The following is a 24,357-nucleotide window of genomic DNA, read 5'->3' as shown; positions in this document are numbered from 1 at the left end:
TGCATATTAATATTATGATTATTATTAAACAGGATTTTTACAGCGCCAACATATTATGCAGCACTGTACATTAAATGGGGGTTTCAAATGACAGTTGAATACAGACAGTGACACAGGATGGGAGGACCCTGCCTAAAAGAGCTTACAGTCTAGGAGCATATGTACAATTCAACATTATTCTGACCAAATCCCAAACTAGATGTGCAGAAATACAGTGCAAACCTGCAAGGAAACTTCATGCTCCACTGATGTCTGCAGGGGCATCACGGTGGCTCAGCAATTAGCACCCTTGCCTTTGCAGTGCTAGGTCCCAGGTTCAAATCCTGGCCAGGGCACTATCTACATGGTTTTTGCACATTCTCCCCGTGTTTGCATGGGTTTCCTCCCACATTCCAAAAACATGCAGTTTGGTTAATTGGCTTCCTCCAAATATTGAACTTAGGACTACATTAATGACATATGACTATAGTAGAGACATTGGATTGTGAGCCCCTTTGAGGAACAGTTAGTGCCACAACTATGGACTTTGTACAGTGCTGAGTAATATGATGGCGCTATATAAATACTGTGTAATAATTGTAATAATAATAGCAGACACTACAATATCCTGGTACCACTGCCTAGGCCTTTGGTAGGCAAAATGCCTTCTGTTAAAGCCAGATACTTCATAGCACCCTACTGCTATTTTTCTGCTCCTTTCAGGTCTTTTTTTTTTCCAGCATATGCAAATCCTTTGGCCTTGTTTCTGCATTGCATTTCTACATTTGACCAGACTTCTTAGCACTAGATAGGTGTACTATGATCCCAAAAGATGCACAAAGTATTGATTTAGTTTGGTTTAGTTTTTTTCCTGTTAATGCTTATCACAGGTTGTGGTAAATGATAAATAATAATAAAAAAAATTTAATTTCTTAATAATTTTTTTTAATAAGTAACCCCACTTTGCAGCATTTTTTCCTCAGTACTGTGTGTCTAAATAAATATACCAAAACCGGCATTGGTACAGTTCAGTTTTTTAAATGTTAATTTATTAGACAGAGTATTCCTTACTATACAGAACCTACAGCACAACAAAGAGTATCTGGGTTGCTACAAAGCTTTGGGAAGCTAGGCACGCCAATAACCAGCTAGAGCTCCATGAAGCCACGCTGTCTCAGTGTACCACATCAGCAGCCCTCTTGTGCACTGCTCTTCATTTAGTAAACAAAAACTAGACTGAAGAATCATATCAAGCAAGAAACTAAAGGCAGCTGCTCAGACAAAAGTACTCTTTGGCTTCCCAAGCTAATGTAGCTCGGACCCTCTTGTCCTTGCAGAACGTTCTCAAACTTTCAATTTCATTTCCTAGGCTTCAAAGTTGTTCACTATGAAAAAACACCGGGCAGGTTTATACCAAAACACATGATGTTTACAAAACATTTAAAAAAAGATAGATATATAATCTGAGCACAGTTTGATGCCTGAAATATAAGCCAATATTTATTGCATCCAATATTTAATGAAACACCAACACGAGAAACATTGTATTAAAGAAAGGAGAGTGGCAATGTAATACAATCATTTCCAGTATAAATGCAAACATTTCTATACTTGAATGGGAACAAACAAAATCCTACAAAGACAATACTATGTATTTACAATACCTATAACTAATACTATACTGAAACTAATTCAGGTACTAATAGTAGTTATATGTACTGTTAACATTGTATATAAGCTCATTTATGGGCATTTCTAAATATTTAAAGTTCACTGGTAAAACGTAGTGAAGTCAGTTGTGCATCTAAATTCAGGGATTCTGACGTTGACATAGATTTGTACATCCAGCATACTCACTTCTACACTTGGCACAACGACTCTCATCATATTCCTTTAGCTCAGCTACCCTAGGTTGGTCTTCTCTGCCTGGTCTGCGACGTTCAGTTTCTTGCCGAATACGAGCAGCCTCCTCTCTTGCGTAAACTCCAAGGTCCTGAGTGTAGCGCCCATACATCTGAGAAATGGGAACAAACATGAAATTTACCATTATTACACATATCCCTCCTATAAATATGAAGCTTGTTCAAAGAACAGACATAAACTTGTACTGCACAGAAATACAGCCCAACAAAGTTTAATTTGGTTTACACCTTAAAAATAAAAGAAGACATTAGAAGGCCTCTTGTTTCATGGACTATGAAATATAAAAAAAACGAATGCCTTTAAAGACTATAGAAATCCAGTTTTAGAACATACACTAATGCTGATGGTTACTATTACCTTTGGTAAGTCTGTGCAAGAATTGCACTCAATGTTGTTGACATGTTGATTTTCAATCACTGTCACACTTTTCAATGATATTTACACACAGAGCAAAAAGAATAATGCAGGGATAGTGAGTAACAGAGGGCCACAGTCAAGGAGTGGTTTGGTTTCTGAGTGGATGTACATTCCATGCACACAGGGAACTTTTAAAATGATTTCTCTTGTAAATTTAATACAAGGTTGATCACTTGGGCAAACTGGTCAATCAGTCTGAACTAGTTTGCACTTCTTTTGTGCTTATAAACAATACAAAGCAGAACTGACCAAATAATCCATCCAATAAGCAAAAATTGTGCATATCAAACAACTGAAGATTATGAAATATTAGAACACCAAACAAACTTAATGGTTGGATTTCATGAGCAGAATGTGTCTACGTTACTCTGTATTCAGCCTTTATTTATGAAACATTTTGTACTTGCTGTCAGTCCACAGCACCAAAAAATCAAAAATATTTACAACAACTTCATAAATACAGTCTTCAATGTACAATAAAAGTGATAGCAGCTACTAATTAGTCAGACTGAAGTACAATGGCTCCCTCTAGTGGTACTCTTCATGTTAAGCAATTACAATTTTCATATATTCTAGGGATAAGCAAGTCAGGAGGATCAGTAAAATGCAATTTCCATGTCTGTGCTCTAAAAAGCATCATGCAATATACGTAACCAATTTTGATCACAAATTATATATGAATCTTAGACTGGTTAAAACCACCTAGCCTAAGCAAATTATAAAAAATAAATAAAAAAAACAAACTTTTCCATAATGTGCAAATAGACTTATTATGGTAAGTTTTTGGGGGGTGTCTATGAAACAAGTACACAGCACAATGCTACCGTGTAGCCAGCAAAATGTGACAGTACTACGGCAGGAAGTGGGGGCCGATACTAAATGAGACTTCAATATAAATGGAAGTAACCTTCTATCTGTGTGGTGTGAGAGAAGCCAGAGGTAAAATCTATTCCCTATATCTTTAGACATTGAAAAACAGCCAAACAGTATGCAATGTGATAATGCTGATTAATGCTCAGGTAACAGTGTTCATCAGACTAACCTCTAATTACCAATTGCCTTGTACTTTCTGAACTTTTAGAACAAGTTTGCAGATTTAAAAGTCAGGACATAATCTGAATTTTTTTATATGCATAATAGCAAGAGATCTTTGTTTCGTTATAGAGATCGTTGTATGCTTTAAAAACATGTCAGCAAAGTAAAGCTGCGTACACACTTCCAATTTTTGTCGTTGGAAAGGATCTTTCACCATCCTTTCCAACGACAAGGGAGTGCACGATGCATGAACGGTGCTGTACATACAGCACCGTTCATGCTCTATGGAGAGGGGAGGGGGAGAGCGACGGAGCGGCACCCTGCTGCGCGCTCTCCCCTTCCCTTTCATTAGGATCGGCTGTCGTCCATCGTCCGTGGATCCGGCAGGTCGGTCGTCCGGACGATGGACGACACTGACTGTACACACGGCAGATTTTCGCCCGATAATTGGCCGATGCCGATTATCGGGCGATAAAATTCTCGCAGCACAACTTTCCGTTAATAAATGACATAGTTAGCAGTTTAGCTTAAAGACCTTAAGGGCTTATGGCAGCACTGTATACTGAATGATCCCTAAGTGGAAGAAATAGATATAGAGTAAATGACCACTAAGTGAAGGGAAGTCTATGGAAGTAAAGGAAAGTGCATGGAGGAACCGGGAAGACATGTTCATGGCAGAGACCGAATGAATTTGTATTGCCAACTCCATATGCTGGTTATGGTCTCTGGAAGTTTGTGGAGGGGATCAGGCAGAAGGGAGAAATGGCAGGAACACTGTATCAAATTCAATTAGTGGAGAAGGAAGTGGTAATGTAGTGGAGGGAAGTGTAAAGGGTATGGAAAGGACTTTGGTTTTGGACACACATTACAGAAGCAGAGTAGCGGATGCGAAATAAGAATGGTAGCGTATAAAATGATGAGCGAGATGACTAAAGTGTCAAGGAATTTTGTGAGGCAGAAAGTATAAAGCTGAAGAAGTGTTACAAGGATTTGCAGGTGATAATGTCTACAGTGGTTGGGAAGATGGTCGAGATGTCAGAGAAAAGTGGGGAGTTTATTTAAACTTTGCAACACAGAATAGGAATGTTGATATGTGCAGTAGCGTGGGTAAGAATTGTTGGGTTTGCAATGTTGGGGACGTACAGTGAGTGGTTAATTTAGAAGTCTGAGTGAAGGTAGGAATTTCTTTTCTGTTCTGATCACGTGTGTTGGGTGTGCAATTGCTTCTGCCAAAACAAAACAGTCTAGCATAATCTCTGGAGGGAAGACACACTTTTGGTCAGAAAGCAGAACTAAAAATTAGCTTTAAAGTATAGGTAAAGGGAAAGTATTTTTAGGTATTATTTTTGGATTGTATTATTATTAATAATATTATTATTATTAATAAACAGGATTTATATAGCGCCAACATATTACACAGCGCTGTACAATAAATAGGATAAAATATGAAAGGGCTAGAGCCTCCTTCAATGTTTTATTGCTGTCTGTGCCCAGGCTGGGGAGACTAACTTATTTTAGTTGTCATGGTGTCACCAAGACAGAACGTGACAGAAAATCCAACATTCTGAGTTATCAGTCAATAGGGGAAAGCCCTTTAATGGGCTAGGGTTATAGCTTTGTTCATTTTGAATAGATTTCTTCTCATGTCCTGTTGCATTTTCAAGACAGTAAGTGAAGATTCATCTCATTGACTGGGAATTTAACCTTCCCCTGCCCTTCACAGACCTATTAAAAATGTTTAATGGGATATACACAGTACAGTAGTGCTCTCCATATCTAAACAGCGTTACTTCACGTGTTCATCCTGGTATTTACTTTTTTTGTGCAATTATATTATTTTCTTTTTTGTTTCAAACTAATTTACAAATTAAATTATCTACTGGGACTTTAAAATATTTAGCTGCTCCCACGGCGGCACGAGGGTAGAATTGTATTAATAGAAAGCACATCCCTACGCCTGCCTTGTCACCGAGACATTAATCGGCTGCACAATGAACAACAGCGCTGTGTTCCGAATAATTATTCTCTCAGTGGGTACTGCCAGGCAAAAGCACCCACTGCCAGATCAGGTCCCACGCTGCCAAGCTAGATGCCACATAATCAAAGCAGAGGGACACATACATAACTGTCAGATCAAAATAACACGAGTCACTGCCAAGGCACCTCTGCAAGGCCAGGGCCACAAAGAGCACAAACATTCACACACACATAACAAGGCTGCTTACTGAATACATTGGCTTACAGATCACAAACAGTTCTGGCATAAAAAAAATGCTGACACTGAGCCATTTATAATAGAAAAACACTATGCTAACTTAACTGCCAACTTATACTACCATTATGTAACACTTATAATGTCAAACTCCGCTTAATATTCTATAAAAAAAAAAGAAGCCTTGCAATTCCATAGTGTGCACTGTTAACAACACACAATAGTACAATCCTCAAACTGAACGTGTATTCTGAGTGCACACAGGAGAATGACACTCCTGGAATTGTAGGGAATTGGGAATGTTTTCTCAACAATGGATAGGAGTTCTAAAACAGGAGAGTTTTTACATTTTTCATTTTAGATAAATGCTTTTTAGGCAAAACCTATTTTGAACTTGCTGTTGATGACAAAATCATATTTACTCATATACGCACGTTGTACATTTAGTCTGATAACTATCCACGCTCGTTGATATCAATTATTTACTATTATTGTGCTATTCATTTTACCAGGGATTTTTTTTTTTTAACTAAAAAAGTTCCTATTTTCTTTATTTTAAAGTAAACCTATAGAAATACAGTGGCTGTGACTGTGAATTTCCATCTGAACATATACAATAGTCTGATATTTGTCACTGAACTAAAATAGGAATAAAGGTAGTGAAGTCATAGAAAAGCCAGAACTTTCTACAAAGGCAAACCAATTAGAAATCACTCTCTGATAATGTCAGACAGACGCAAAAGGTATGATTAATTCTTTAAAAATAAACACTCTGTAATAGCTCCTATCCTTTATATACTGATATTAGCACCTTGTAATTCTGATGAACTCCATTAATGTCCACTACGTTAAAGCAAATGATTCAAATAAATGAGTCTGCCAGTGCACCACAACCTCAAAATATAAAATTACCATGCATATTTTGTCAATGGTGCATATCACAGTGTATAGAAATGCACAAGTGTTTTAAGGTTTGATAAATTATTAGAACAAAAACACCCCACATGCATAACGAGTGATGTGGTACCACACGTTACTCACCATCACAAGAGTGATTATCGATGAATAAAACCATAAATTTAGCCTTCAGATTGCCAACAAAATAAAAAGAAACTCACACGGTCATTGGAAGATATGGCAAAAGTAATGACCTCACAACCCTCTTTCATTTTTTCTGCCATTTATAATCAACAGAGAGTAATGAGAACACGAAGAATGAGTTAACAACCTTTAACTGTACAACATTTGGCATGCAAAATAACCTTAGTTCACCACATCTCTTTCAAAAGGTATTACGCATGGCAAACACACATCAGGATTTAAGTATATCCTTTTTTTTTTTTCATACATGTCTTACTAAAAGTGTATTCATTTGATATCTGAATAGAACATGCAGTGCCAATTGTTAATCTGCAGCATTTTAGATGATACACAGGAAAAATTGAATGTATTGCTTGATTTCTCATCATGTGCAGTGTTAAATCGAACAATTGTTTTACACAGACTGGGGAAAGTGAGTTCTCTCCATTAGAGCATAATGAAGAAGAAGAAAAGGTTGTCAGTTTTGGATGGATTGAGAGATTTTTTACTATGTCAAGCCTGTGTTTTTATTACTTAATGAGATTTGATATTTTTTAAGTTTGTGACAACTATATAGCATTTCAGTGTGGATTAAGAAGAAGCTGACCATGATTTATAGACCAGCTTGGCTTATCCAAAGCATGCTACAGCTATACTACCAGGGAATAGACAATGTGAAACAGGACAACAAGCATTGAACGGCACATCCAAAGGAGCATGAAAGAAAAGCATAGCAGGACAGGACACAGGTCACATCATCAAACAGAGGAAAGGAGTGAGGGGAAGAGAAAGAACAAAACAATTGAAAAGAATGATAGATTTAATGAGTTGCAAAAAAAAAAAAAAAAAAATGGATATGGGATGGATAATAAAAACAGGGTAACATTGGAAAAAACATGAAAATAATTCAGGGTAACATTTAAGGTATCTCCACTCCAAATCCTTTTTCAGAGATGAAAACAAACATCTCAAAAGAAACATTATCCATTTTGCACACTTAACACCACGTGTCTTCATACAATAAGATCTTTGTGTTAAAAAGGCCTTGAGCCAGAACTGGAACGAAAGCCTGCTGAGGAGGGAAGGGAGACCCCTGTGATGAGTACAAGCAAGCATAGGATCAGGATCTGAATTTATTATATATATATATATATATCCCACAACATTTAAAGTCTACACCTTAGGACACCAGGCACTAGGATTCTAAACCTTTTAAACTAAAGGTTATAGAGACAAAATTACTTTAAACTTTTTTTTCAATAAATATTTATTTCTCAGAAAGATAAAATAATCTGCATGGCAAAATATTTGTAAAAATGAAACGAGAAAACTTAGAAACCTAAATTTGCGTGGGAATAATTAGATATATTAGGGGAAAAAAACTAAATATATTACAGGTGTGAAAGATTACGAGTATTGGAAAGTCTTTTTATGGGAGTAGAGAAGGCATGTAAAAGCCTTTTTTCTGGTTCCAGTTGAATGTCTGTTCTTTGTTTACACTGCACATAGCAATGTAGGGCCTGGCTTCATTTTCAGTCATACCAGGAGTTACAATATCAGTGACCACACAATAACCAAAGAGAATTGTATTGGACCTCGGAGGGTGTGAAATCAGAAATGATTACTGCGGAGGATGAACGTGACAGGATTCTGAGCCCATCATCTCTGGAGAGCTCTAAGCAGAAGGAATGTCTGGTCATACCCATGAAAAGACCCATAAGGCAAGGTATAGTGTTAAAAAAAAAAATCAGATTACATAAAAGAAATGAGAAAATTATTGTCAGAAGATGGAATCAATTTATTGCGAGAAAGAATACTAAGCATATGCGTTAGTAGCCATTTATCATCAATTTATAGAATTATCTTTCATGAAGATGGCTTGAAAGCCATTTTAGTCATGGCTGTGTACAGTAGGAGGAACCAGCAAAGCACTTGTGATATTTTATTATTTTTTATGTAATGGAGATGAAGCTTCTTTATAATCCTTTATGGCACAAATAAATGATTAGGTTACAAACATAAATGTATCAATTTCAATACAGAAAATGGGACATAAATCTAGCCAAGTCTAAAAAATGAGTTACAGATAATATATATTATATATAATATAAATATATCTCTTTGTCTAGGTATTATTGAATGGAAAAACTGCTTAATTCCCATACATTAGGATCACAACAGTTGTGTGCTGGCAGCAAAGGACCAATGGAGCAGAAAGGACTTTATGGTTGGAAGAAGGCCAGTCATTTTACTCCCTGACCCACTTCCTAGTCATCTAGGACAGGGGTTCACAAAGTTCAAAAAACACAAACATTTTACAAAGGTCAGAGAAATCTGTATTTTTACCAATGTCTCACCTAAAAGTGCTGCCCGTTTTCTCCTATTGGGTCTGATTTTTTAAAGCTCTCCAGGGCTAGAGGATACACTTTCATCAGTGAAGCTGGGTAATCCAGCAAACCTGGAATGGATTTCTTTGTCATTTGATATTTGTTAACCTCCTGGGCGGTTCATTTCTTTCCCAGTTTATATGTCTAAAAGCGGTACATTGTCTTTTATGAAAGTTTATTTTACATTGTAGGCCTGTAATTCTGAGGCATAAGTCACTGAAATTTTTCCAAACAAGGGTCTGAGTTTAATAAAGCTTGAAACACAAAATCATGTTAAAATACTAAATTAAATGTGTTAATAAACAAAAAAAACACAAAAATCTGTTAACAAGGGTGCATAAATAAATCAAAAATACTGAAACCTGTAATATAACTGTACAGTAGCATATATTGTAATATAATGATTACTTACTAATGGATTAAAATACAAATATTTTTTATTGAATCCAATACAAAGTAAATTGAAATTCACGACCCCTTGCACGCACTGACGTCAACGGGAACTGCCGGGAAGAGCCAGCGCAATCGCTGGGGGACCGATTGGAGGAAGAGGACGTGGCCAGAGGATGGGATACAACCAGCAGGACATTGGAGGACGCCGGCGGGACCTGGTAAGTTTTTGTTCATTCTTTTTTTTAAGCTACCTCGATTGTGGCTCGGGGCTACCGCTATCAGCTGTTTTTTATTTTACCCCGAGCCACACTCTGGGTTACCACTGAGGTTAACAAACGTTTTCAATCCTAGACCAGAATAATTCCATGTGTGCTGGATCACCAGCTTCACTGATGAAAGTGTATCCTCCAGCCCTGGAGAGTGTTAATAAATCATGCCCACTGACTTTACAGCAAGATACCAATGATAAAGAAGTTAAATATGAGACACCATAGTAAAGTGGTAGCACGGTTTAATGTGCCTCATTTGTAGCAATCAAAATGTCCAGATCCAGTCCCTGCATCAAACTAAAAATTGCCAAAATTATATTTTGCTAGGGAAATTTTGCTAGAGAATTACATTTGAATGTTTTTTGTGTTGTTATGTTTTTCAATCAGGTGTTAAGTCACTGGCACCTCTAACCTTTTACATTTTGACATTTTTTAGTAACACCCTCTTCAAAGACAGGTAAAGGCAGTTTTGTCTACAGGGACAAAATGTTAGAAGTATAACTCAGAAATGCCACAAAGCCATATTAAAGTAAAGCAACTTCCCAGTCATTAGATGTGGTAGTTTAATTCTTTTTTAAAGCCAAATACATAAAAAAACTATTAGTTTAGTAAAATCCCAGTGCCCCTGTTAATAACTATGCAACAACATATTTAAAGTACATGACTTATGTATGTTTCATTTCCTTATCTCACGTTACTTCTGATTATTGCAAATACTTTGTTTGGGAGATACATTGTTTCCACGGTAACCTTGTTATTACCTTATCTATCCACCTTCTGACATCTGACACTTGTCATGTAACTTCTGATCTTTCAAAATAAAATAGTACAGGTATACCTCTATATACTGTGATATATTTAGATGTGCTCACTATGTGAGGATAAAGTGTTGGCCTGAATGCCTAAACACTCAACAAGATCTACTCTGCTAGGTACTAAATAAAGGAAAAAATGATATTATTAGCAGGAACAGAGTTCAGTCTCACTGAGGCACCAGGGTTCCCTTATCTAAGAAAGTCAGAGGTGGACTCTTATGGCATTCTAAGGCCTCATACAGATGTCTGATGGACATCACATTGTAGTCCTTGGAAACAATTTTTCGTTTTTATTTCCAGTGACAGATGAGCAAACGAGCCTTGTACACACAGCTCCATTCTGTTCATTGGAAACGTGGGGGGAGGGAGAGAGTGAGCAGCACCTCGCTGTGCTTTCCTCCATAAGAATCAAGCACAGCCGATTGATGAACAATGTCGGATGATTGCCTGAGACAAGCACAATCTTTGTCTATTATCTGATGTGTATACATAGCTTTAAGTCCCTGCAAACTACTGATAATGTCTGCCATGAAAGTTAATGCATGATGTTCTTGTTCTAAGGCTTTCACCCAATTTTTGGCAGTAGTATGTCCACTGACAGACTGTAAAGGAATGGTAAAGGGGCCTTATATGCAGTTCTGAAACTGGGACTTTACCTTAATGTGTAACTAGCCAAATCTTTTTTGTTTTTTTGGCTAGAAAAGGGAAAGAAATCCTGTCAGGTTGATATCGCCACCTGTGACCCAAGCTGTCAAAATTTAAGCCATTTGTCCTAGTGACCATTAACTACCAGGACAGAAAAAGGCAGGAATAAAAAAAAAAAAAAACAAAAAAAAAACTACCTGTTTGCTCCTGAATTATAGAGATTTCCTTATCGTTAAAACAATATATTCTAAATATTTTTCCTTCGATGTATTTAAACATTTGTTAAATCAGATTATTTGACCAAACAATCCATGAACTTTATCTTCCATATAAACCCCACACTTCACCGATAACAAAAGTGGTTTTAATATGCCATTAATCACAGAAAACCAAACCTCCAGGGGTTTCTCACATGCATTCATAGTTTCTGGCTGAGCACCAAATTCAAGGACTGTTTCACACACACATTGCTCAAAGCTTTTACACAAACAGAATGTAACGGGACAAAAAGCTTTGGGAGGTTTTTCTTACTGGCTGATTTATTGGTCACAAAACTTGGAAACCGTGAGACCAAACAAAAATATAAGTGTGATGGTGTGAGAAAGGGAGAAACTATAGAAACTTTGATTATTCTATAACAGCATAGATGTGATCTTCAGCCCAAAAATATGTTTGGACTTGCATAGGGAAGGTATAGAACCCCTGTCAGATTTTACTGCTATACAGAGCTTTGTCAGATTTCCCTCATTTACTGTAACAACCATGAATGACAAAGGAAAAATCTGCAATAGGAATATGGACAATAAAAAATGGCTGGGGTTCTACCCCTTTTCCCTCCTTATACAAGAATTTTTCTTTCAGTAGTGTTGTGGCAAATATTCTCCCACATTCTGCTACAGCCAACGGTACTGTGACCGTGATGTGAAATCTCAAATCTTCCCCACTCAGTCCGAAGAAGAAAAAAAAAAGTTTTGTCTTTTTCTGTTTGTATCTGTACAGTTATCTTTGCACAGCCTCCTGCTTTGTAGGAATCTAGCTTGAAAGGTTTTGCACAATCTATTGCAGTGCATGATGATAAAAGTCTCATTTTTTCAATTTTTCAGGGTACAGCAGTATCAAGTCAGAACACAAGTAATTATCTGTGGTGTGATTGCACAACTAAAATCTTTAGCAATTAATAATAAATGAAAGTGATTAAAAACTACAGAAATTGGACACATTAACCCTTAAAGGGTAGGGTACAAATGACTGCAGTTGTGACTGATTGCAAATGATTGCATGATTAGTCAAATGGTTGCTATAATTTGTTAGTACATTCTATATACTTCATACAGAGTTACTTGTTCCATATGTCTAGCAAATGATCTCTACTTTTTTAGTAAATGTAGCACTGCAATCTTGCATGTAAAAGTTGCCAACCCAATTTACAGGGAGGAAATGAAGGAGTGCAGAAAGGGCCCCAGTATTGTAATGATGCTCATATCTAGTCCAGCTAGTATTTTCTGTAATTAATTAATTCTCTAGAAAAATACCAGTGGCACAGATTTTCTTGGTAAAATGTCTGAATTAAATCCTGGATTACAGCTAATATATTACATTTTCAGTCTTGAATAAAAACACAAACAAAAAACAAAACAAAACGTAGAACTACAAAAGTATCTATGTAACAATCAAGTATCTAAATACTGAAAGTGACAAGTAGTTGTAGTTGCTTTTACTCCTCTAAAGGAAGGACACCACATGGGCAATGCAAGCAAATGTGTTAGGCTGCAGTGCTGTGTGTCACTCCTGGGAACATAGCAGCACATTGCTAGGCACCTGAAGTGGTTAACCACTGTAAATGTGAAACGTGCCTAAACATTGCCAGTTGCCAGACTGCAGTGTGTCCTATAAGCACTGCTTATTGACTAAGGCAAGGGGTATTTGGCCACTGCAGATAAAATGCCACTTTCACACACAGCATCCAAGTCTTTGCAGCCTACTGCCAGGGGGCAGAACTTCCTACTGACTCTGGAGTGAATTCCAAATCTAAAAAGCATGACATTTACGAAGTAGTATTTGCTTACACTAGTTTATCATTAGCAAAATTAGGAAGTATTAAAGTAGTATTCTTACATAAAGTATAACATTGTATTCATACAAGATCTGCAATCAGTTCAAAGCCATCACTGAGGCATATCAGGACTGCTGCTTAGTCAGATTTATGCATAGGAAAATAAATCCCATTGTCAATATTAGACAGTCGACAAAGAAATTAGATAAAGTTTCTTTATATGGTACTATTAGCATCCTTCTTGGTATGTGGTTATTATAACATTTCTTCTAGCTGAAAAAAACTCAGGCTTGCAAAAGTGAAGATTTTAAGTAGGAAATGTGTTACACACCTCAAGAAACAAGCCACTACTGGCAACAATTTTCAGGAAAGGGCACATTTGGACTTTGAGGCTGAATCAACAAACTTGAAAATATTATTACAGCTTTAAACCAGAACTCCAGCTTTTCTGGAAATATCCTGCTTCATCCCAGGGATTTCTACCACTGCACTCTTTTTTTGCCCCCAGATGTCCTCAGCCTGATAGCCACCAACATTTAACCGGCTTCCCTTAAGGCCAGGTCATTCTGAACCTAACCTGCCTGTAAATGGACAGTAAAAGAAGATGCATTAAATGTGATAACACTATTATTCTGTCACTCTGTGTTACTCAGAATCCAGTTCTGCTATACAGCCACATTTCAAGGCTGTCAAATTCAGATATGTACACTGTATAATAGAAATATAAAAACTGTAATGAATGATTAGAGATGCATATTTTGTGTTTTTTTCAATAATGAAGTAATTGAAAATATGTAATGAATTTAATGTTTTGGGCTACAACTACATTAAAATACAGCTAAAATAAGGCTGTAGAGTGACAAATCAGTAAGTATTCCATTCCTTCCTGGGGAAATCAGTGACAATATTATCACCCTGCCACTTGACCCTTTTAATACATACATTTCACGGTCAGCATTACTGGTTGGAAGAAATAACAGTGTGATTGTCCTCCTTATAGCCAGAAAAAAAAAACAAAGATTGAGTGTGGCAGGTCAAATAATCCCTAGAGAAATCTTCTAATTAAATGAAAATGTCTTGTCTATGCGAAATCCAATGTCCTATGTACTAACAGAAAACTCAGTTTTCTTGGAAGTGAAATGGCAGAATTTAGCTGCAGTGCCTACTGTTGGTAAAATATTGTGTTGTTGTCTGACCTTATAGTACAACTGCTCCAAGAAGCAATTATCATGGTGTTATTCCTCCAAACAAAGCTTGTTCCGCGACACAGAAAAAACAAAACACCCTAAATAACTATAATCAGACCAGCAGTTTTTTTTTATTGAAACTGCTTTTAAAAGCTTATGTGAATGGAATTTTTGGTAGCAGAAGATGACGACCAAGTGGAAAAATATGAATTGGTGTGGTCCATTTGGGATTAGTTCAAAGAAACTCCACAATACCGGTCTTACTGGGCGTAATAGAACGTTCATAATTAAAGTCGCTGAGGGCGAGTAGATTTTCCTTACCCTATGTCCTTATATTTTACCTTTCCCATTTATGATTTCATAAAACAATCAATGTACCAAGGTATTCCTGGATCATATTGAGAATTATTTCCATGCTCCCCCCCCTTCTCCTTTCCTGGGCTGATTGGTTCTTTTCTTGGCATTCTTCCCGTTGCTCCCCCTAAAGCAGCGGTCTCCAACTGGTGGTGTGCAGAAAATTTGGGGGTCCGCGGCTCTGGTCGGTGCATCCCCGAGCTGAGTCAGGAGAAAGACCCCGCTGGGGGACGCACAAGCCAGAGCCGCGAACCACGTACCCCGAGCAGTTCCCAGGCTCAGGGAAGTGGGTGGGCTGTATCCCTGCACACAACCCGCCCACTCTCCCATTGCAGGCTCAGATCTGCGATGGGAGAGTGGGCAGGGTTATGTCATAATGATGTCACTCTGGGGAAGGTTTCTTCCTGAGTGACACTCTGCTCCCCGCGCATGCGCAGTCGGGAGCCGGTGATTTTAGTGGTGCGCGGACCTGAAAAGATTGGCGACCGCTGGCCTAAATAAAGTATTTGGTTTTTTTTTCCTTCAAAATCCAGGTTTGATAAATGCTTCAATACAGGCACTTTATAATATGTTTTTAACAAGTGTGTCATCCATGGACTACTTTAAATATTTTAGACCAGTGAGTACTTGTTTGTGGTAATATAGCAACCAGTAAAAACAGGTGACATGAACATAATGTTTACTTGTGTTCTGGAAGTTAAAGTGTTATTGTTTTTCTTAAACACTACCTCAATTTGTTTTAGCCCCTATAATGTAATGCAACACTCCCCCTTCCCACATTCCTGTTTCACTTTTTTTGTCCTTTGAGAAGTTTGGAAGCAACATGTTTCTGTTGATATTGTACTGTATTTATTTTATTGTTTATTGTCAATCTTTTGTTAAAAAGTAAAACTTAAACAAAAATGATCGAAACAAAAAAGCTTATGTGAAAATAAATAACTTATCCAGATGAGCCTGGCTATAATGTCCTTCCAAAATCACAAGTTTATCACACACACACACCATCTATTCTGATAAGCCCCTGAAACTATCTGACAGTAACTCATTAAGCCTACTTCCTTTAGTGTGTATTTTACATATACAGGACATTTAGGTGATATGATGGGACAGAAAACAAAGGTCATCTATGCACTAGTCCAAAAAGTTTTACTCTTAACCCAGCTGGTATTGGCACATGTTAGCAATGGTTGTGCCATGTTATTCTGTCAGATATGATAAGGTGTTACATTGTTGGATAGGACACAAGGAGATATGTTTTTTTCACCTATGACAATTTTATAAACTTGCATTATCTTTGAAGGTCGGGAATACAGATAAAATACAAATAGGGAATATATGTTATTATTTGTCCATGTTACATCATTAGACCAAAGGTGTTTTTTAAAGTTATAAACCAAGTCTTCTAAACAGATGAAAATATACCCTTTTACCCTTACTGTTTCTTTTCTGTTAAATGTAGCCAAGAGAATGGTATCAATAAATCTTTAAAAATCCATTAGGTCTTTGCCCGTGTGGTAACAAATTGGTCAGTATAGGTATCTGAAATTTCCAGGTTTGTTAAACACCTGCTAGTCCTGCCACATGTGGCTCCTTCCATCAGTCTGTATGCCCCATAGTAATGTAAAAGTCAGTAAGTGCAGGAAGGCTTGGCAGGTAATCTACACACTTCGCATGTTTTACAACAGCCAGTGGTCAGTGCAAAGGTAGGTACCTTGCTATACAGGTTACAGGTTCATTTTGCTTAAGTCCGGGACAAGGACAGGGTTATTTTTAGTGTACATGTACTTTCAAACAAAATCCTGAGCCCTTTGAAAGATAAAGATGCAAATAAGCAGCTTAGCTGTATACACATAAAAAAATATCTGTGAAAGTGCCTACATTGTCTAGGATATTTCAAAAATAAGCATGTATGTCATGGGACATAGAAAATATTTGGGATTTCCAACTTTAATACACATTAAATAACTAGGACAGCCAATTATTCTCTGTGATCATGCATGACACATTTACTTTAACTCCAGAGAATGCTTGTATCTGGAAATAGGAATTTAACTGAGAGAAATACGTTTCTGAAGAGAAGTGGGATTTGTATAAACCTATATTTATCCTTTAAAGTAAACGAAAAACTATTAATGTAATCAACATGTAGCATATGATCATCAAGTTTCATCAATTAGGCCAGTATTACGTATTGTGTGGCCATCTTGTGATTTTAGGCTCCACATTATACTTCATAGTTAGTCTCCTCAGCCAGACCTATTTTTGGTAATCAATTTAAGATTTGAAATTACTAGGGAGAATTTTTGTATCACAGTAAAATTTTGCATGCAAGGCCTCAGTTGCCCTACTTCCAAAATTAAATTAATAATGATGACTGACATTTGTTAAAGGTCACTCTGGTAACAGGACTGTAAAATAAAACAAGAAAAAAAGCATAGTTCCAGACTTTTAATACTACAAAATAAAACCAAAAGGCACTCTCAGTTTTCTATACACATTCTTCCTTGATATTATACTGTCAAAAGTCCGCAAGTAGAAACTGATAGGCCCGAGTGCCATCAAGTATAATTTAACTGATGTTGGCAGAACGTTGACCTTGCTGCAGACAAAATACCACCCACCAAGGACAGTGAACTGACAAGACAGGAAAGACAGATGCCAGTAGGAAATGAATCTAAAGAAATGTTATCTTTGGGCACAAATTAGATTAGGATAAGTTCAGACACAGTAATCACTTTCAAAAGTACAAATTCAATTTATAATAATACTGTATCACATGTAAAATCGTACCAGTGAAAGCACTTCTTAAAAAGGGAAAAAAACACAACATGGTATTCTTCTGGCAGAATGTATTTAATAAATTGTGACATGGCTCCTGCAGGTTTAGACATCACATGTATAACAGGCTACAAATGTCCTGCCAATGTTTGAAAACAGAATCCAGATCACCTATTAGAATCTGAATACCAGGTAATGAGGATTCTGTTTATACACATTATAGGGTATAAAAGATAAATTTTACCCTTCTCTCGGTTACAACCCAAAGGATTAAGAAATATGGGTGATTTTCATTATTCTTCAAATCTTTTTTAACATGCAAAAATTATTGCCAGTTCTAACATAGCACATTTTTTTAGTCTGTACCATACAGTATATGTCCAATATATTGTCATTAAGATGCTGATGAATAAGTGCAACCAATGCATTTTAAAAGTCAGATTTCTTATACATTATACATTAGCCCTAAAATGTTTCTGAGCTTCTGTGGAACAAAAGTAGTTTATAGATGCTACAAAATATTCTGCAACAAATAAAACTCTCTGTTAAAACTAATTAGTGGATGGTGCTGTGTGTGTGACCTGAATGCCGAGCATTTTTTTTTCTTTTTTTGACAGGCTGGCGTGTAGGTATGCAAACTCCTACCGCAGCATAGCAAGAATACAGAAAGAGGGAAGAAGGGAAACCTGTACCAGCCTGCCTATAATAAGCAGTATACTCTATGTAAAATCCTCCTGTGTCCAGACAATGGGCATTCAATTTTGAACATTTGGTTACAGGACAAAAAGCAGGCAATTTCTAACAGGGTAAAACACCGCCTGTGTGCCTGTGTTTGTACCTTGAAAATGAAGTTATTTCTTTACACTCCTCATGAATACAGAAATGAATGAGGGCTTCTTTTAAACTGCTTTTACATAATATTTAATATGGCATGATTGTGGCACAGGTTCCTTTATAGCATCATGCAACCATAATTACTTAATAGGTTGCCATTTGCAAATTACCAGTTACCTGGGTGTGGATGTGACCTGCATAAAAAATATTTTTGTACAAAACTTCCGCACTTTTCCGATAATATGACACATATTTGTGCACTGGCAACCCTGGAAATAAACTTTTAGCTGGTAAGCAATAGTTGTCAGTTCAAAAACACCAACTCCGAACTAATGCCTCCCTATCCTGTGCAATAAAGCAAGGCAGTTAATTTAAAGCTGGACAGAAACTGAAAATAAATCTCCTAATAAATAGCTCAACCCCACCAAATGTAAAGGCCAAATAGTAAGAACGTGCAGAGCTACCTCTAGAAAGTAGTTTTGATGTAAACATTATTGCCTAACACTTATATCAGACACTGGCTGCATTACTTGGTCCAGTTCAATGAAGTCATAAAGCTAAGATCATGGGGAATCAGAACCAGCATCTTTTTTAAAAAAAATTGTGTCAGCAGTGCCAACTCCCGCAAATTCTATATGTACAGGTTTACTTAACCAACAGTAATGAATATTATCTGGAACTAACCAGTAAGCCTTTTTAATTAATCCTATTAAAAGGAGTAAAACGCCTTGCTCAGTAAGGAAGTCTTGCTGTTTTTTTTCCATAAAATGTGTGGAGGATTTGCAGCGTAGCAGAAGGTGAACTGTCACCTAAATGAGAGGCTCACAATCAGGAGTGTGGAAACCTCATATAGAAGTTCATTTTTACTTGAAGATTTCCCCTCAATGGATACTGGACTATGAAATGATGCTATCAGCAAGAACTAAGGGTTAGATTTATGAGCTAGTGAATTATTACCTGGGAAGCATTGACTAATAGTTTAAGAAAAATAATTAGCTGAAAGCCTATGCTTGGAACAAGGAACATGCACAAACAGGGGTCACAGCAACAGTGGGTTAGATATGTAGGGAATCTTCACCGCTCTTCAGAGGAGAACATATGAAAACAGCTTGATTACTATACAAAGAAAAGTGCTTTGGGTATCTACAACTATTAGGAAAATAATAAAGAATGTAAAAGTGCAAAAGAGGCGACAATGACCATAGAGACTGATAAGATTTATTCAAATATACCTAGAAAAATAGTCCACTGAACGGTTGATGCCAACAGTTACTCTTCAATTCCCATTTCATATAATTAGCCCTCAAGGATAAAATATCAGACAGGTTTGCCTTGAAAAAAGTGAAATAGTACTGTGAACCCGTGAACTGCAGGAATTGCTTTACAGCTTGTGCAGTTAACTCCAAAAAAAAACAAAAAACCTTTACATACCAATAAAACACAAGGTTAGGGACCCTACACTGAATACAAGTATAATTAGCAATCCTTCTAAAACATAAATGTAATCCATGAAAGAATGATAGCACAGAATGTTTCTCCAAACCTAACGTCACTTACACACAAACTCCTCAGCACTTATACAGAAAGCGGCTGTGAAGAAAAATGTGCAAGAAGCTTCTGATGAAAGCAGAAATACATTTCATGCAGACTAATTCCCAGACATTCTCATCAAGGGGCATGCAGAATCAGCTTAACTGCCAATACCTAGCAAACAGCCAGGATTTACAGAATGGGTACATTGATGTCAAAGGCTTCACAAACAATCATTTGCTTTGTGACAGGTGACATTCAAAACTAATATTATTATAGATGACAGCAGGTTATACGTAAAAGAAACCTTTACTGGAATAGAAAACAACATAGGGTCTATGATTGCTATCCTCCTTCTAAGTGTGGTATCTCCCTTGCCATTTTTTATGCACGAACCTGGAACATGCATGCAGCCACAAAAATCAAAACTCAAGATGTTTGTAGTTGTTCTGGCTCATGGGAAAACGACAGTCAAGCAACAAGTATCTTTAGAAGGTTTAGTCAGATAAAGTAGTCTTTATAGTTTGTATTTATGTAGAGGTTACCTTTATTTATCTGCCACTTCAGTAACAAAACAAAAAAGATGATTAGGTAACACTAAGTGCCAAACGCTACCAACTACTTGGGGTCAAGCAATGGTCCCAGGGTTTGCCACAGAGTAATGCGGGCTCTTACTATCCTAGAGAAAATCCCTACACACTAACAGAATGTTAAATGGTTATATACAGCAGGATGTGAAAAAAAAATGTATCCAAAGAGACCTTACACGAAAGGTAATAAAATTCCTAGGTACTGGGTTAGTAGTTGCTGGCAAGATGCCAAATTAGCTTTATAAGGAACTAAAATAATCCTGGGTTTTAAAATCACAGATGGCAAGATAAAATAATTACTTTGAACATTAAGTTTGTGACTGTACAGTTTATAAAACTTTTTTTATTACAGAGATAAGAAAATATTTTATTATCAAAGTAGGACCCACAATCTTGCAAAAGCCCTAGACTTTGACTACATGGACAATTTTCGTGAAAAAAAAAATGACTGAAAAATCTTTTAGTTCAAAAACTGCTGTTTAGTACTACTGTAGATTTGTCTCAAGGGCCTTGTCTCGTTGCGATGTGGAAATACCATCAAAGAATCTCCTAAATAATCACTTGTATTGAAGTCTAGGGGGAGGAAGACAGAGGATTGGTAATAATTTCTGCTACACAGTCAATTTGTAGCCTTGTTGAATCGAACAAACACTCAGTTGCACCATTATGAAACTCTTGTGTAATAGCTCAGATTAAAAATAACATGTCACAAATATCAATCTCATGTGATTTTTATGGCATGACAATGGAGCAAAGTCAGATATTTTGGCAATTTGATTAAGTGACCAATCTTCTGGAAGAAAAATAAAAGGTGCAGTTCCAGGACATGTGAGAGAGAACTGCGGGTCACGGAGTAGGTTGTGATACGGCAGTTTTTCTTAGCCTCACCCCAGCCGGACCCCTTCCTCCCCCTTCCCTTGTTCCTCACCCTCTGTGTGTTGTATGAGTTTTTGCGTTTGTTAGAGAATAACGTCAGGTGCCGTCCGATATACCCCAGGTTATTTATCGCAAACTGATGGACTTTTACCACAAGGTATTTTGACCACCTGAGGAACTCTCCCTCTTAACGTGATCATTACTGTTAATTTTTTTTGTATTGTTTTCAGTATTTTGTGCTCTGTATTGTTTTTATTTTTGATCACTGTATTTATGCGACCTATGTACTTGAGTTCAACAGTTCTCTGTTTCATGTCTAACTATTAAAAAGAAAAAACAATAAAAAATGTATTGAAACAGAAAAAGTGCAGTTATTGATATATATATATATATATATATATATATATATATATAAATATATAAAAATAATTATTTATTTATGAAGGAGCATGAAAGAGAGCGAACTCCAGCCAGAGGGTTTTTAGCGATTGAAACTGGCATTACAGTGGGCAATTCAATTATGTAGTCAGAATCACTAAATTACCATTGCATGCACTGATGTATACAAACAAATCAGAAACTCAACTATTTTGTCTACTTTAATGCCTGTTCTTATGCCCAAAACAAAGTTAGGCTACGCTGGAAAGCAAATGTATGTGTACTCTGAACTGAATTGCCCAAATCATCAAAAACCCAAATATCAAACATTACTTTTAAATTAGACTTTCTCAACCTTTTTAACTTTAAAATAATTTACAGGTCCTAGGGATCCCCTGCTATAATTATTAATTTCTCATCAGCATTGTGGTCAGTGAGAAGAATGCCTCTTACATTGCTGTCCAGTGGGCATGTCATCCTTACAGATAGCCAAAAAGCCAATTATTGGTATCTGTAGAACTGACCTGAGAGTCACAAACCGCTCATTGGCCCAATCAACCTCTGGAGGAACCCTGGTTAGGAAACTCATACTTTAACTGCATTAAATACTAAAACATACTGATTCAATGTTTGAAAGACACTTTCCACCAAGCTGTTCTTAACGTCTTTCCTGCAGGGTCTTTCCAACACATATGTGTCCCACCCCATCATCCATGGCCTAGTAACTTTACCCTTCAAAAAATGGTAGCTGGGAAAAAAAAACTTTTACTCAACAGTAAAAGTAGAATTAGTAGTAGTAGAAGCCAGAGTACAGAAAAAAACTTTCTCACAAGCATAAATGTGTGCTTACTGTGAAAACATTCAGCATCTGTCAGCACCCCTTTGTTGATTTCTATGCAGCTGAGACATTAGTTCAGGATGCAATGTCAGCACAGATCCGCACATTTGTGGACCAGTAAGGCAGGTAACTACCTACCTAAAAGAGACCCTTTATAGTAAAGTAGTAAGTCATCCCCTCCCGCCTCTACACAGGCCCATGTCACCTTCTCTCTGTTCTAGGGTTGCTGCCTCCATAAGAGTATTCTTCGGCAACAACTAAGTTAGGATAGCTGTTTCTCCTTCTTCTCGCCATATTTAATTCCTGTGCGTTGTGTAGAGCTGGCGTATTGGTAGTCCATTGAAATGGGCAACCTAATGTGTGGACTTCATGGCACCATACAGATGTGACTGGGGCCCTAAAATGTTTCTCCAGTCAAGACTTTTTATTTTAATATTGCTGGTTGAGTTCCAGTAGTTGATCTCCCTTCATATTCCATCCTTAAAACACAGCAAGAGAATGAAAATCTCTTTAATCCCTGTGGCCCCCCCTGGTCTCTGGTTCTTCCGCAATTGTTCAGATGACATCCAACACTTTCTCTCTAGGTGATCAGGAGAAAGGGTGTCATCAGGAGAAATGGAGAGAGCAAATGTAGTCAAAGATGCCACAGGCAGGAATAAACCCCCATTCTATCCTTCGCCCTGAACACCTAGATATGTTCCTAAAAAATCGGTGCATCCCAAGTTTGTGCCCCAGTGTAATGCACGCCTTTATAATGAGAGCTGGCCCATCTCTGGGCAGTCTGATGCCACTCGTCATTTGTTTAGGCCAGGCATGGATCGACTGCCTTATATAGGGGGTACAGCCGCCAGTCATTCAAGGTGCCCAATTACAGAACCCCAAAAAGAAAATGTTCCTGCAGCAGTAGAGAATTGTGTTTATGTCCACCCCTGGAATAATTTCTCTTACACTCAAAACATTCACTGAAGTGTTTCAAAATCTACAGCAGCCCTCATAAATACCAGCTACCTATAGAGAAATGGTATGGGGTATGTACAGTGTACAGGTGACACCTGGCTGCAGGTCCTCCCAAGGACAGAACCACAGGGGATACAAAACCAGAACGGACCAAGTGCAGGCACAGAACCAGAGCCGACCCAGTGGGGGCACAGAACCAGAGCCGACCCAGTGGGGGAACAGAACCAGAGCGGACCCAGTGCGGGCACAGAACCAGAGCGGACCCAGTGCGGGCACAGAACCAGAGCGGACCCAGTGCGGGCACAGAACCACGGTGACTGCACACAGAGGGGGACATGGTAACTGGATTTGGGTAGAACAGGAGGTTTGCACAAGGGGAGGGACGAGACCCCAACACACTGTACATGGGGCTCCATGCAGTGCACTCGTCATTGATATGGTCACTCACCAGGGTCTGCTCGTATTTCAGAGCCCGGGGCTCCATCCCGTTACCCGGCATGTCTGCAGCTATGTCCTCCGCCTCTGTGCGGGTGCTGGAATGTCTGCAACCCGCCGCCTCTCCAGCTCCTTCTCATTCAAGACAAGTCCCTCAGTCCCACGTCTCTCTCCGTATCCCCGCCCCATTCCTCGGACACGCCCCTCAGTACACGCCCCCTGTCCCGGAGCTCAGTCATGGCTTCTAGGACTCAAGTGTTCTGCACACAGCTGTATATTAGGGCTGAATTATAAGTGGTGGTGGCTGGTTATCATGGCAACCTTGCAGACTTTGGTTGTTGTTTTCTTCTTCTTGTTATGGCAAACAGCCTAATACAGGGACACCTCATATC

The 24,357-nt window shown here is 37.7% G+C and overlaps 1 protein-coding gene across 1 annotated transcript in view; it reads right to left on the bottom strand.

The window, feature by feature from the left end:
- The window catches only part of CLCN2 (chloride voltage-gated channel 2), a gene marked incomplete in the record, with an annotated part of 74,509 nt that extends 50,386 nt beyond the window's left edge, over positions 1-24,123 (bottom strand). The window contains 2 exon segments of the mRNA XM_072408398.1: positions 1,837-1,993; positions 23,979-24,123. Coding sequence (XP_072264499.1) covers positions 1,837-1,993; positions 23,979-24,029 — 208 coding nt within the window.
- Between the last annotated feature and the right edge of the window lie 234 nt (positions 24,124-24,357).

This window comes from Pyxicephalus adspersus, chromosome 4, assembly GCF_032062135.1.
Source record: "Pyxicephalus adspersus chromosome 4, UCB_Pads_2.0, whole genome shotgun sequence".
In the NCBI taxonomy this organism is placed as follows: Eukaryota; Metazoa; Chordata; class Amphibia; order Anura; family Pyxicephalidae; genus Pyxicephalus; species Pyxicephalus adspersus.
The sequence above is the reverse complement of the archived record's forward strand: the minus strand, read 5'-3'. Positions and strand labels throughout refer to the sequence as shown.